Genomic DNA, 15,531 nt, shown 5'->3' with positions numbered 1-15,531 from the left:
TAAGAGAAAGATCACAGTTTGAGCCTATGGATAGGCCAATCGGCCTGCCCCCTAGACCCTCAGTTGAGGAGGCTCCAAAACTGGAACTTAAACCCTTGCCATCTCATCTTCATTATGCATATTTGGGTAGTTCTAACACTTTGCGTGTGATTGTTTCTTCTCATTTGTCTAAATTGCAGGAAGAAAAGCTCTTAAGGGTGCGGAGGGAGCACAATCATGCCATTGATTGGACAATGTGTGACATAAAGGGTATTAGCCCTGCATTCTGCATGCACAAAATACTCATAGAGGAGGGACACAAGCCTAGCGTGGATCATCAACGCCGCCTAAATCCAATCATGAAAGAGGTGGTAAGAAAAGAAGTGATTAAGTGGCTCGACACAGGTATAGTATTTCCCATCTCCGATAGTAAGTGGGTAAGCCATGTTTAATGTGTACCTAAAAAGGGGTTATGACTGTTGTAGTGAATGAACAAAATGAATTAATCCCAACTAGAACTATGATTGGTTGGCGAATATGCATAGATTATAGGAAGTTGAATAATGCTATATGAAAAGATTACTTCCCCCTCCTCTTCATTGATTAAATGCTTGACAGGTTAGCCGGACAGGAATACTATTGTTTCCTTCATGGCTATTTGGGGTATAATCAGATATCTATTGCCCTGGAAGATCAAGAAAAGACCACTTTTACATGCCCTTATGGCTCTTATGCATTTAAGAGAATGTCATTCGGGTTGTGTAATGCACCTCCGACTTTTCAAAGGTGTATGATGGCTATTTTCACCGATAGAGTGGAACGGTTTGTAGAGGTTTTTATGGATGATTTTTCTATGTTTGGTCCTTTTTTTGATGAATGCTTGACCAATCTTGCTAAAGTGCTTGCCAGGTGTGAGGAGACTAATCTGGTACTGAATTGGGAAGAGCGCCATTTTATAGTACGTGAATGTATAGTATTGGGGAACAAGGTGTCCAAAGATGGATTGGAAGTTGACAAAGCTAAGGTGGAAGCAATTGAAAAGTTGCCACCACCGATTTCAGTGAAAAGAGTTAGGAGTTTTCTGGGACATGCAGGTTTTTATCGCCGATTTATAAAGGTTTTCTCAATAATTTCTTCTCATTTGTGTAGGTTGTTAGAGAAGGATGTGCCATTCAAGTTTGACGATGCTTGTTTGAAAGCATTCGAGGAGTTGAAAAAGAAGTTAGTGAGTGCACCAATCATAGTGGCTCCTGACTTGAAAGAGCCATTTGAGCTGATGTGTGACTAGTGATGGTGCAATTGGGGCCGTGTTGGGCCAGAGGAGGAGAAAATCTTTTCATTCCATTTAATGCACAAGCAAGACTGTTACTCCTACTCAAATAAAGTATACTATGACAGAAAAGGGGTTGCTTATTGTAGTGTTGGCGTTCGATAAATTTCAGGCCTATTTGATTGGAACCAAAGTCATCGTCTACACAGACCATGCAATCTTCAAGTATTTGTTCGAAAAGAAAGATGCTAAACCAAGGCTAATCAGTTGGGTTTTACTCTTGCAGGAATTTGATTTGGAGATCTGAGATCGTAAAGGAACAGAGAATTAAGTGGCTGGTCACTTATCTAGGTTAGAAACTCGGAATCATGTAGCTGAGGGAGATTTCTTCAAGAAAACATTCCCGGATGAGCAATTGTTGGCCATTACTGCTGGGGAGGTTCCATGGTATGCAAATTTTGTGAACTATCTGGCAAGTGGAGAGATGCCGCCTGATCTTGAACCTTATGCTAAAAAGAAGTTCTTGCGAGATGTGAGGTCATATGTGTGGGATGAGCCATTTCTGTTCAAATCTTGTACCGATCAGTTAATGAGAAGATATGTGCCTGAATCTAAAATAAATACTAACTTACATGATGGTCATGCGTCGCCTTAGTGTGGTCATTATGCGGGTGACAAAACGGCAACTAAGGTGTTGCAATCGGGTTTTTATTGGCCTAGGGTGTTTAAAGACGCCCATGTGTTCGTGTGGAGGTGTGATAGGTATCAGAGAACAGGAACAATCACGAAAAGGCATAAGATGCCATTGCACGGTATTATGGAGGTTGAAATATTTGATGTGTGGGGAATTGATTTTATGGGTCCGTTTCCCTTGTCCAGTGGGTGTAACCACATTTTTGTGGCCGTTGACTATGTGTCGAAGTGGGTGGAGGCCATTGCTCTTCCTACCAATGATGCCGAGGTGGTGGCAACTTTGTGAAAAAGCATATCTTTAAAAGGTTCGGCACTCCGAGAGTGATGATTAGTGATGGGGGCACCCATTTCTGTAACAAGCTCTTGGACAATGTCTTAGCGCAATATGAGGTCAAACATAAGGTTGCAACCGCTTACCATCCTCAGCCAAGTGGGCAAGTTGAAGTCTCAAATAGAGAGATAAAGCAGATCTTGGAGAAGACGGTTAGTGCAAATAGGAAAGATTGGGCTGCAAAGCTTGAAGATGCTCTATGGGCATACCGGACTGCCTAAAAAGCTCCAATCGGAACCTCCCCTTACAAGCTAGTTTATGGGAAGGCATGATATTTATCGGTGGAACTTGAGCACAAGGCCTATTGGGCGATAAAGAAGCTGAACTTTGATGTAGAATTAGTGGGTAAAAAGCGGGTGATGCAATTGAACGAGCTTGATGAGTTTTGCTTGCCCCGTGAGCCGCTATTGCTTCGGCCTTTGGCCTTTCAAGGAGTTTTTTGTCAACCCTCATTATTATTTTGCTTTATTTGTGCATTGGGGGCACTGCACTCTTTTAAGTGTGGGGTGGGAGAATTCTATAGATAATTAGTAGTATGATTTTAGAAAAATGTTAACTTCTTATTTTTGTTTTCGTAGTTCTGTAGTGTTTTAGTATTTTAGTAGCTATGAAAAAAATTGAAAACAAAAAGTAGAAAAATTGGACTTTTCCCAACGATAAATCTCCTAGACAGTTTTCTTGAGAGATTTAAGTCTAAGAAAAAAGGACAAAAACATTTTCTTTGTATGTAGTGTAGTAATTCCCCCTTGGTTTTTCTTTGTGCCGCGGTTCTTTTCCAAGGATTTTATTTGAACCGGGTGTAGTTAGTTTTATTTTTTTTAGGAGTAGGAGCCATTGTGAGATGAATTGAATTGAAGCAATATCTTTTAACTTTGTTATGCCTTAAGAATAGTGAGTACTTTGGTTGTGACGCTTAGGCTCAGTTTTTGACTCTTGTATAAGTACCTTCGTTACCATCTCATCTTCATTATGAATATTTGGGTAGTTCTAAATATTTACCTGTGATTGTTTCTTCTTATTTGTCTAAATTGCAGGAAGAAAAGCTCTTAAGGGTGCTGAGGAAGCACAACCATGCCATTGGTTGGACAATGTCTGACATAAAGGGTATTAGCCCTGCATTCTGCATGTACAAAATACTCATAGAGGAGGGACACAAGCCTAGCGTGGATCATCAACGCCGCCTAAATCCAATCATGAAAGAGGTGGTAAGAAAAGAAGTGATTAAGTGGCTCGACACAGGTATAGTATTTCCCATCTCCGATAGTAAGTGGGTAAGCCATGTTCAATGTGTACCTAAAAAAGGGGGTATGACTGTTGTAGTGAATGTACAAAATGAATTAATCCCAACTAGGACTGTGATTGGTTGGCGAATATGCATAGATTATAGGAAGTTGAATAATGCTACACGAAAAGATCACTTCCCCCTCCCCTTCATTGATCAAATGCTAGACAGGTTAGCCGGACATGAATACTATTGTTTCCTTTACGGCTATTCGGGGTATAATCAGATTGCTATTGCCCTGGAAGATCAAGAAAATACCACTTTTACATGCCCTTATGGCACTTATGCATTTAAGAGAATGCCATTCGGGTTGTGTAATGCACCTGCGATATTTCAAAGGTGTATGATGGCTATTTTCACCGATATGGTGGAATTGTTTGTGGAGTTTTTATGGATGATTTTTCTTTGTTTGGTCCTTCTTTTGATGAATGCTTGACCGATCTTGCTAAATTGCTTGCTAGGTGTGAGGAGACTAATCTGGTACTGAATTGGAAAAAGTACCATTTTATGGTACGTGAAGGTATAGTGTTGGGGCACAAGGTGTCCAAAGATGGATTGGAAGTTGACAAAGCTAAGGTGGAAGCAATTGAAAAGTTGCCACCACCGATTTCTGTGAAAGGAATTAGGAGTTTTCTGGGACATGCAGGTTTTTATCGCCGATTTATAAAGGATTTCTCAAACATTTCTTCTCCTTTGTGCAGGTTATTAGAGAAGGATGTGCCGTTCAAGTTTGACGATGCTTGTCTGAAAGAATTAGAGGAGCTGAAAAAGATGTTAGTGAGTGCACCAATCATAGTGGCTCGTGACTGGAAAGAGCCATTTGAGCTAATGTGTGATGCTAGTGATGGTGCAATTGGGGCCGTGTTGGGCCAGAGGAGGAGCATAATTTTTCACTCCATTTACTACGCAAGCAAGAATCTTACTCCTGCATAAATAAATTATACTGTGACAGAAAAGGAGTTGCTTGCTCGATAAATTTCGGGCCTATTTGGTTGGCACCAAATTCATCGTCTACACAGACCATGCATCCATCAGGTATTTGTTCGAAAAGAATGATGCTAAACCAAGGATAATCTGTTGGGTTTTACTCTTTTGCAGGAATTTGATTTGGAGATCCGAGACCGTAAAGAAACAGAGAATCAAGTGGCTGATCACTCATCCAGGTTAGAAACTCGGAATCATGTAGCTGGGGGAGATGTCATCAAGGAAACATTCCCGGATGAGCAATTGTTGGCCATTACTGTTGGGGAGGTGCCATGATATGAAGATTTTGTGAACTATCTGGAAAGTGGAGAGATGCCGCCTAATCTTGAACCTTATGCTAAAAAGAAGTTCTTGGGAGATGTGAGGCCATATGTGTGGGATGAGCTATTTCTGTTCAAATCTTGTACCGATCAGTTAATGAGAAGTTGTGTGCCCGAATCTGAAATAAATGATATCTTACATGACTGTCATGCGTCGCCTTATGGTGATCATTATGCGGGTGACAAAATGACAGCTAAGGTGTTGCAATCGGGTTTTTATTGGCCTAGCGTGTTTAAAGACTCCCATGAGTTCGTGAGGAGGTGTGATAGGTGCCAGAGAATAGGAACAATGAGATGCCATTGCACGGTATTATGGAGGTTGAAATTTTTTATGTGTGGGAAATTGATTTTATGGGTCCGTTTCCCTTGTCTAGTGGGTGTAACCACATTTTGGTGGCCATTGACTATGTGTCGAAATGGGTGGAGGCCATTGCTCTTCTCACCAATGATCCCAATGTTTTGGTCAACTTTGTGAAAAAGCATATCATTACAAGGTTCGGTACTCCGAGAGTGATGATTAGTGATGGGGGCACCCAATTCTGTAACAAGCTCTTGGACAATGTCTTAGCGCAATATGGGGTCAAACATAAGGTTGCAACCGCTTACCATCCTCAGACTAGTGGGAAAGTTGAAGTCTCAAATAGAGAGATAAAGTAGATCCTAGTGAAGATGGTTAGTGCAAGTAGGAATGATTGGGCTGCAAAGCTTGATGATGATCTATGGGCATACCGGACTGCCTACAAAACTCCAATCGGAACCTCCCCTTACAAGCGAGTTTATGGGAAGGCATGCCATTTACCGGTGGAACTTGAGAACAAGGCGTATTGGGCGATAAGGAAGCTGAACTTTGATGCAGAATTTGTGAGTAGAAAGCGGGTGATGCAATTGAATGAGCTTGATGAGTTTCACTTGCATGCGTATGAGAATGCAAAGTTATATAAAGAAAAGACCAAGCGCTGGCATGATAAGCATATACACTTTCGCGAGTTCGTACCGGGCCAATTGGTTCTCTTGTTCAATTCGAGGTTAAAACTATTTCCGGGGACACTCAAAACGAGATGGTCGGGCCCGTTTGAGGTAGTGGGAGTCACTCCACATGGTGCAATTGAGCTGCGCATCTTAGGTGGCTAGAGAACGTTCTTAGTGAACGGACAAAGAGTAAAGCACTATTATGGAGGTGACTTTGATAGTCAAAAGTCAAAGGTGTTACTTGCCAATGATTAGATGAGATTTTGTGTCGTGCCGTGACGTTAAATAAGGCACTTGTTGGGAGGCAACCCATCTTTACTGCTTTCTTTTATTTTTATTTTTTATCTTATTATTGTTGTAGTGTTTGTTTTTGTTTTGCAGGATTATAAACATAGGAGGCAAAGCCATTGGAAGTGTGGAAAAGCGAGTTAGATGGTGAGAACTAAGTATGGGGTGCCCACACAAAGGACCATGCCTGGGGGAAGTTTGAGTACTCCGTGAGCCGCTATTGCTTCGGTCTTTAGCCTTTCAGGGAGTTTCTTGTCCACCCTCATTATTATTTTGCTTTATTTGTGCATTGGGGATACTACACTCTTTTAAGTGTGGGGTGGGAGAATTCTCTAGATAATTAGTAGTAGGATGTTAGAAAAATGTTAACTTCTTATTTTTGTTTTCGTAGTTGTGTAATGTTTTAGTATTTTAGTCGCTGTGAAAAAAAAAAGTAGAAAAATTGGACATCAGTTGAGGGATTTAAGTCTAAGGAAAAAGGACAAAAACATTTTCTTTGTATGTAGTTTAGTAATTCCCCCTTGGTTTTTCTTTGTGCCGCGGTTCTTTTCTAAGGGTTTTGTTTGAACCGGGTGTAGTTAGTTTTATTTTCTTTAGGAGTAGGAGCCATTGTGAGATGAATTGACTTAAAGAAATATCTCTTAACTTTGTTATGCCTTGAGAATAGTGAGTACTTTGGTTGTGATGCTTAGGCTCAGTTTTTGACTCTTGTATAAGTACCTTAAATTGTATGATCTAAAATTTGCTTAACTGCTTTGACTAGAGTGTCTTGATTAGTCCGATCCTGAGTGAGTTATGTGTCATGTATGTGTGAGGTTTGTGTATTATTCTGTGCATTGCATTTGATGTCTAGAACTTGCCCCGTGTGTTTGCAAAGTGAAATAGTAGTTTTGTTCAGTCTTGGAAGTGATATATGCGTTTCTTTGTTGAGCCAGATATATATAGTTTACCCGCCTAATTATTATGTATCGTAGTTAACCCCTTTGAGCATGTAATCCTATTTCTTTGGCAATCACATTACAAGCCTTACCCATTTGTTTGAATTAACCATCTATTTGAACATTTTAACCTCTCATGAACACTTGAATTGTAATGAACTTTGTAAAAGTTAAAGTGTGGGGTGGTTGGTTTGGCTTTTGAGTGAAACAAATGAAATAAGGAGAGAGGTGCACTGTTTTGAAAAAGTAAGAGCCACGTGAATTGAAAAAGAAAGAAAAAAAAATATATATATAGTTGTATTGATGTGAAAAATATTCCTTGATAGTGGTGACTCTTGATGTAATTGTGCTTAAAAGAAGTATGGAGTAATATACATAGATGTGAAGGTGGAGTTTGGTTTGACATAAGTATGTGGTTTGAATATTAAAGTATATGTATTAAAGTGCTTAGGGAGGTGTAGTCACTCTTATAGCCAAATGTATCTTACCCGACCTGCAAGCTACATTACAAACAATTAAAGTCATACTTGATCTTAGACTGAATGAGCTTGATTAGTAGTGTGGTACACTACGGGCAAGCCTATGGTGCATCTTTTGTTGCATATGAATGTTATTTCTAAGAGTGAGTGAATTCTTCCTATCTTGAGTTCCTAATTGTTCTTAAATTTTAATGTGTGTGGAACTACTCTCTTTTGTTGTGTGTGGGCACTTGATTCATGATGGAAAGGTAATAATGTCATTGACCTCTATGTTAGAGTAAGTGAGTGAGTGGTGAATAATGCATGGTACTTGTGAGTCAAATCTTGAGGTGAAGATGTTACACCCTTGTGCTTAGTCTACTTTAAAATTCTTGGTGTGATGAGTTAGGAGAATTGTTTAAAAAGGTCGTGTCTATATAAAGTGTAGTTTGATTGCTCGAGGACGAGTTACGTTTAAGTGTGGGGTAGTGATGTTTGGCTATAATTTCATATTTTTAGTGCATTACTTACCTTATATTTTGGGGCTTTAATGCTAAACTATACTATATTTGTGCTTAATTGAGTTTATTTATGTGTAGGTACGTTGAAGACGAAATTGGGAGCAAAGTAGAGATTTTATGTGTATTTTATACACTACAAAAATGGAGTTATGATTATTTAATTAGTGGATATATAAGGATTAAATTTTAACATTACAAAGGTAAACAAAAGAGACAAATCAAAAGAAGACAAATATAACAATTGAAAAAAGAAACAAAAACGTGAATTGGAAATGTTATGCAACAAAATTGAATCGAAGCAGCAGCAGGCGTAGCGAGCTACTTTGCTCGCGTTAAAGCGGGCAAGGCGAGGATCAAAGAGCGTGATAGAGCTTGCGTCGCACGGGCTACAGTGCGATGAAGCTCGCGTTTTGCCTCGCGCCGCGAGGATGTTCCGGGTTTTAAAGCCTATTTTGTCTCCTTTTTGGTTTTGGACTTGGTTATTTCGTTTAGACTTTTTTCCTACACAAATAAATAGTCATTAAACACCATTTTTAGAGGAGTTTTTGCGAACGGAGGCAAGAATATCACGTGGAACAACTTTTGGAGGAGAAAATCATCGAGTTCTTCATTTATTTATCTTTTCTTTGTAATTTATTTTTGCAAAATACTTGAAAACTTATTGCTACGAACATGAGTGGATGAGCACTCTAGTTCTAGGGTTGTGGTTGACATAATTATTAACGTTTATTAATTACATCTTCGTTAATTCGGATTATCATCTTGTGGTTGTTTCTTTAATTCTAGTGTTAACTTGTGAATTGTTGTAGCTACCAATTCATCCTACTATATACGCAAGGCTTGGGGAAAGCCGTGTTTAGATTAGAGTAGAATTAGAGAGAGCTTGTTTCTGAACCCGTGGCTCGGGGGACGATTTCGCGGTTAGGATAGAAATATACCTAACAGTCTTGCTTAATTAAATACCGTATTATATTCATTTATGATAGACTCAATACCATAGGAATATAGGATTGATATATTATGGGCAGACGAATAGTATTGTGGGAACATGCTATTCATATAAACGATTCGGTTAATTAGCAACCATAGATAATCTGGACCAACGAGTGTGATTATTGAACTTAATAGGATTGATAAACCAACCACAACCCTAGAATTTTCACCTCTTCTGAATTAAAATCTCATCATACACATTTGCATTCTTGATAAATTAGTTGTTACTTGCTTAATTTCCGCAATAGTAGATTAATAGAAAAACATCATTCTTAAATATCTTGGACACTTAATTGATTTTAGTTTTCCTAGTTGATAATTGATCTAAGTCTCTGTGGGTTCGACATCCGACTTTTGAGTCACTTTATTACTTGACGGCCACGTATACTTGCGTGTACTTGGGGAACCAATAATTTCTCATTTGCGAAGGCAAACTTGATCATTAAAGAAAATACTGATCTATTGCGACAACTAGAGATCCTTTATCTAGTTTCTTAATATCCCATTGCATGGGATGTGATAGACAATGAGTCAAAAGCATCTTGGATTTGGTTTATATACAACTTAATATCTGATTTGGAGTTAGGAGATGAAGTTGGATTACAGTTATGTTTGATACGCAAAAGGTATTTTACCAAACTTTTCTGGCTTAAAGTTCTACTTCATGTGTTATTATTATTTTTTTTATTCATCTCTATTTTGTAGGGTTCTGTTTGATTCATTTATGTTTTGTAGGGATTGGTATCAAGAATTCCTGAATTACTACCAAATTTTGAGCATCGAATGTGTGCTAGGCACATATGGTCTAACTGGTCAAAAACTTGAAGAGGTGAGGAGATGAGAAAGCAATTTTAGAGGACATTAGATATAAAGTAGTTAGGAAACATGTTGATATGATAAAGTTTACAGAGATTTGGATTACAGACATTTCTCCTATGGCAAGGGTGATTCTAGAAGAAAATAAGGAGTTTTTTAGGAAATGCAAAGTTTTGTGGTTTGGAACTGATGGGTTTGAGGTTGATGAGTATGAATATATATATATATATATATATATATATATATATATATATGTGGTTTGGAACTGATGGGTTTGAGGTTGATGAGTATGAATATATATATATATATATATATATATATATATATATATATATATATATATATATATATATATATATAGTGAACTTGAGGAGAAGAACATGCACTTGTAGATCCTGACAGTTAAGAGAGATCTCTTGTGCACATGCAATATGTGCAATCTATCACCAAGAAGAAGAACCATATAATTATGTGGGTAACTGTCATAGAAAGGAGACATTTCTCAAGGCATATCAATATTTTCTTGAACAAATCCCTAACATGAAGATGTGTCCTGACACTAATAACATGGTAATTGAGCCTCCAGCACTAAAGCCAATGCCATGCAGACCCCCAAAAAACAGAAGAAATGCCAAGAATGAACCTTAAAAAAAGAAGTATGGCAAGCTCTCCAAGCAAGGAGTGAAGATGACATGTTCAAAATGTCATCAAGTAGGCCATGACAAGTCTTCCTTCCAATCAAGGGTAAGTTGTAATGTTTTTCACCTTTCTTTTCACTTCAAATGCTAACTTAAATAAATGTTATAATTGTAATTTTTTTTAGGGTGGAATTGGAGAGTCTACTAGTAGACAGTCAACTCAAGCAACTCAAGAAAACTAAGGAAGTCAAGCAACTCAAGAATCTAGTGCAACTAATATAGGTAGTGGCAGAGGAAGGGGAAACAATACTAGATTTGGCATGGGTGCATTCCAAATGTACCTCCAGCAACTGCTTCTAGAAAACTTATTGTTAGGGTTAAAAGAGCAATCAAATGGGACTAAGGTTGTGAAGGATACTAGTGCAGTCAATATTGATCTTGATTTTAAACCTTCTACGCTTAAGGTTAAAGGCAGAAATGCTATTACTACTTCCCAGGTACAACAACTAAATGCAAACAGGAGAAACCAAATTGGATCTTCATCAACTACCTCTTCAGTTGCAAGTCCAGCCCCTCCAGCACCATAATGCAAAAGAGCATCCTCAAGAATGTAGTTGTGTTAGGATTATGCTATTTTGAGTTCATGTATTTTGCTAAGTATCCAGACTTGGATTAATTATTCTGTCTTTTTTGGTTCACTAGTTGATACTATTTTAAGAAGTTATATTCAAGTTTTGTTGCATTTCTATTCAACATTTGGAAATATGACTAGTGTTGTATAATACTTTAGTTGTGAATGCAATTTAAATACTATTGGTAGCCTCAACATTCGTGTTATTTGTTGCTTTTATAACATCAGTTGGCAGCCTCAACAACCTTTGCAACAGTTGTGAATGCAAAGGTTGTGAATGCAAGATGTGCTTTTTCATTAGTTGTGGATGCAATTGATGTGCTTTTTCTTCAAATGAACATAAGATATGGCTGATAAGTTGGACTGTATGTGCTTGGTAAATCTGGAAGATGGTAGGCTGCGATGGATATTTGTTAAATACTTATCAGTTGAGTTCAATTAAACCTTCAACATGTTAACACTTCGAATTCCATATTTGAACCAGTATATAAAAAAAGGCAGAAATTTTCATCAATTCATTGAAATAAGGCCACAGACCACAATTACATTCACACAAACTACCAGTTAAGACACATCCAAAATATATCAACCACCATTACAAACGCAAAGTACAAGAGCTAAGACATAGATGACATAATGGCATTAAAACACTTCTACTCCAACCACATGCAGAACTACAACAACTTCAACGATCGAAGGCACAATAGCAAACCCAGATAATTAGCATTATTACTATAACAGAAGCCAATTTCTTCCTCCATATTCTTGCTCGAGCACTTTCTTCTTCAAAAGCTTTGACCTTGTTCAATAAACCCCAAATAACCCTATTCGCTTGGCTAGGAAACTCATCATCAACCCACCTAAAATACTTACATCCACCTTTGTCCATCAAAAAAAAAAAGAAATTGATTCAAACTAAAATCGGGGACAACATAGTAAAAATAATTAATTGTAGTTAATTAACACTTACCTTTCAGTTTTGCATCCATAGAACCCCTTTCCAGGATTAGATGGAGACCGTGAAGTTTTTAATTGACATTCATGATCACACCGACATGAATCGATTCTTGGTGTGAGAGACATTATCCACAGAATTGAGAGCTTAAGCCAAAATCCGAACACTCAGGCGAGACTACTTTCAATTTGGAGAGAAGAGTAGAATTTTTAAACCAGAAAATAAAGAAAAGGGTGAAGAAATATGGTTGGATTTAAGAGACAAAGTAAACAGGGACAAGGGTTTATATAATAGGGAAGGGGTATATTTTTACCGTTTGTATTTTACCGTTGAAATAGTTTTTGTCAACATATTTTTAATGTTCACGCGCTCAACAACAGTGATGCTCACGTTATTTTCCATGTCAGTCGGACGTGTTAAAATGGTACTGTAAAAATAGAGTTAAAGTGTTTCATTGGTAAATGGCTTAGTTGAGGTGTTCAAGTGGAATTTCTGGGATAGTTAAAATGCCTGTCTATGTATTCTGCCAATATTATTTTAGTAAATGCCTTTTAAAATAAATAAAAATATCAAATTCTATTTTTTTTTAAAAAGACAAAGATAGTGTCATACGTAAAAATAACATATTTTTGGAAGTTTTAACATTGGTTTTTTTTAAAAAGAAGAAGATTACTCATGATAAATGAATAAATAGAGTTCATCGTTTCTATTATTTAACTCCTAAGTTTCCACATTCAGACAAATTATTGGGGATTGTTTGTGTTTGAAGAATTAATTCAATGATTTATCCTTCCATGGATTAGGCGGAACGTTAATAAAGCGTCTCTCTCTCTTGCTCGTATAGCTTTATCGTATGTAACTCGTGTAACTTGGGATTTCTATCCTTCGTGTTTAGCTTTTATTTTTTGTTTTGATGCTTCTCATTTAAAGAACAAGGATTTTCCATAACGTAACTCTGTTTTGACTTGGTTGTTTAATAAATATTTATTGCTTAAAGAAAAAATCTGTTAAGTTCCCGCATATTAACACTTTTTTTTTTTACTACGAACAATTTCTACATATTAACAATTTCTGTTGCGTTTTAAAATGAAATAAAAACATTAAATTCTATAAAAATAAAAAAACTCAAGAATACAAAAAAATTACATATATTTCACGGTAAGATTGACAAAAATATATTAATTTGGAAATTCTTTTAACTCTTTTGTTTCTTTGAAAGATCACTACATGCTAAATGAATAAATAGTGTACATTGTTTTTATTATTTAACTCCCATGTTTCCATATATTAACAGTTCCTTTTTTTAAAATATTTTACAACGAAAAATTTCGACCGTTAGAAGAAAGTTTCCTAAATTGTTACACGTTTGGTTTCCTACAAAGGCAGGGATTTCAGGTAAAATTTGTTGAATATAATTGGGCTTCACGTACTTCCCTAAAATCGAACTCATTGCCGTTGATCATAATGAATATGATGGATTCAGAGTTATTGAAATTTCTTTTGAGGAGTAGAAGATAATTGGGACACAAGTATTTACCGTTACTTTATTACACCAAGGAAGAAGAACAAGGGAAGGTTTAGTAGGATTGTAGGAAAAAGAGGTGGAACTTGGAAACAACAAGATAAGGGAAGAGCTGTTACTATAAAGAGTTGTGATGAGAGGAAAAGAGATTTGATTATTGGACGAATGAAGAGTATGTGTTATACTGAGAAGAATAATACTAAGTGTATTAATTCTGATGATTATAATGATGGTAAGTGGCTAATGAAGGAATATGTGTTGTCTGATCCTATTCTTAATAAGTTCAGTAATTCTGAGCGTAAAGATTATGTTATTTGTGCCATAAAAAAGTTGCCCAAAAGAAGTACTACTTGTAATTTTAGTCAGACTAGTAATGTGACAACTACTATGGAGTCATGTTCTGAACAAGAGAAGGTGGATACTGAGGTGACTTCTGATATAAATAATTATGTTGATCAGCCATTGATGGATCAGGACTATTTTGTTGAGAAAGCAATAGTAGAATCTGTTGAACCATTAATGGTGGAAACTGTTGGGATAAATTCGGTTAAGCCTTTGATGGATCAGGAATATACTGAGATGATCACTCCTATCTATTATGTTGAAGAACCAATGGAGGAATCTAAGGTGCAAAGTCACGAGGCTACTGGTGTAGAGAATGGTTCGTCGTTGGGGCTAACTACTTTTTCTCAATTTCAAGAATCTATGATCGCTGACTTTGAGAACGCGATGCAAGAATTTAATGTGCCTGAAATAATGGTTAGATCGGATGAAAATATGGGTTGTGACACACTATTGGAGAAGATCCAGACACAAGATCAAGAAGAAGAAGGTTGTTCTTTTGCTGTTAATGAGGAGCATAATATTGCATTTATGGAATCTGAAGTCAAGGCTACAAGTTTTCTTGAACTACTAACTGGTTCCAGGGGTTATGGTATGGGGAACAATCAGGTGCAATTGGTACCTGATCAATCGACTACAATAACAACAACTATGCCTCAATTCCTAGAAAGTTGGAATCGGTTGTATGAATCTTCAATGTCCATGTCGTTGGTACCTGAATCGACTACTATGCTAAATTCTAATGAAATTGAAACAGGTGAATGTGACACAACACCTTATTCTATTCAACCAGCAACTGATACTACCCTGGATTTTGAGGGACCAACAACTACTACTGAGGTACATTTAGAATCTGAAGGGAATACTATTCTGCAATATGGGGTCAAACATAAGGTTGCAACCGCTTACTATCCTCGGACTAGTGGGCAAGTTAAAGTCTCAAATAGAGAGATAAAGCATATCCTGGAGAAGACGGTTAGTGCAAGTAGGAAAGATTGGGCTGCAAAGCTTGATGATGCTCTATGGGCATACAGGGCTGCCTATAAAACTCCAATCGAAACCTCCCCTTACAAGCTAGTTTATGGGAAGGCATGCTATTTACCGGTGGAACTTGAGCACAAGGCCTATTGGGCGATAAAGAACCTGAACATTGATGCAGAATTAGTGGGTAGAAAGCGGGTGATGCAATTGAACGTGCTTGATGAGTTTTGCTTGCATGCGTATGAGAATGCCAAGTTATAGAAAGAAAAGACCAACCGCTGGCATGATAAGCATATCCACCATCGCGAGTTCGAACCGGGCCAATTAAGATGCTTTTCTGTGGAAGCTCAAATCGAGATGGTCAGGCCCGTTTGAGATAGTGAGAGTCACTCCACATGGTGCAATTGAGCTGTGCGTCTTAGGTGGCGAGAGAACGTTCTTAGGGAACGGACAAATAGTAAAGCACTATTATGGAGGTGACTTTGATCGTCAGAAGTCGAAGGTGTTACTTGCCAATTATTAGACGAGATTCTGTGTAGTCACTCTTATAGCCAAATGTATCCTACCCGACCCGCAGCCTACTTTACAACCAATTAAAGCCATACTTGATCCTAGACTGA

General features: G+C 37.5%; 1 protein-coding gene across 1 annotated transcript; it reads left to right on the top strand.

Moving 5' to 3' along the window:
- The first annotated feature begins 1,370 nt into the window (after positions 1–1,370).
- On the top strand, positions 1,371–2,228 carry LOC138894685 (uncharacterized). Its single transcript, XM_070179405.1, has 3 exons — positions 1,371–1,474; positions 1,601–1,786; positions 2,012–2,228. Exons 1-3 carry the CDS (start codon positions 1,371–1,373, stop codon positions 2,226–2,228), a joined length of 507 nt encoding a protein of 168 aa, XP_070035506.1.
- Positions 2,229–15,531: the final 13,303 nt, after the last annotated feature.

This window comes from Nicotiana tomentosiformis, chromosome 6 (genome assembly GCF_000390325.3).
Source record: "Nicotiana tomentosiformis chromosome 6, ASM39032v3, whole genome shotgun sequence".
NCBI classification, from domain to species: Eukaryota; Viridiplantae; Streptophyta; class Magnoliopsida; order Solanales; family Solanaceae; genus Nicotiana; species Nicotiana tomentosiformis.
This window is presented reverse-complemented; position numbering and strand designations above follow the sequence as displayed.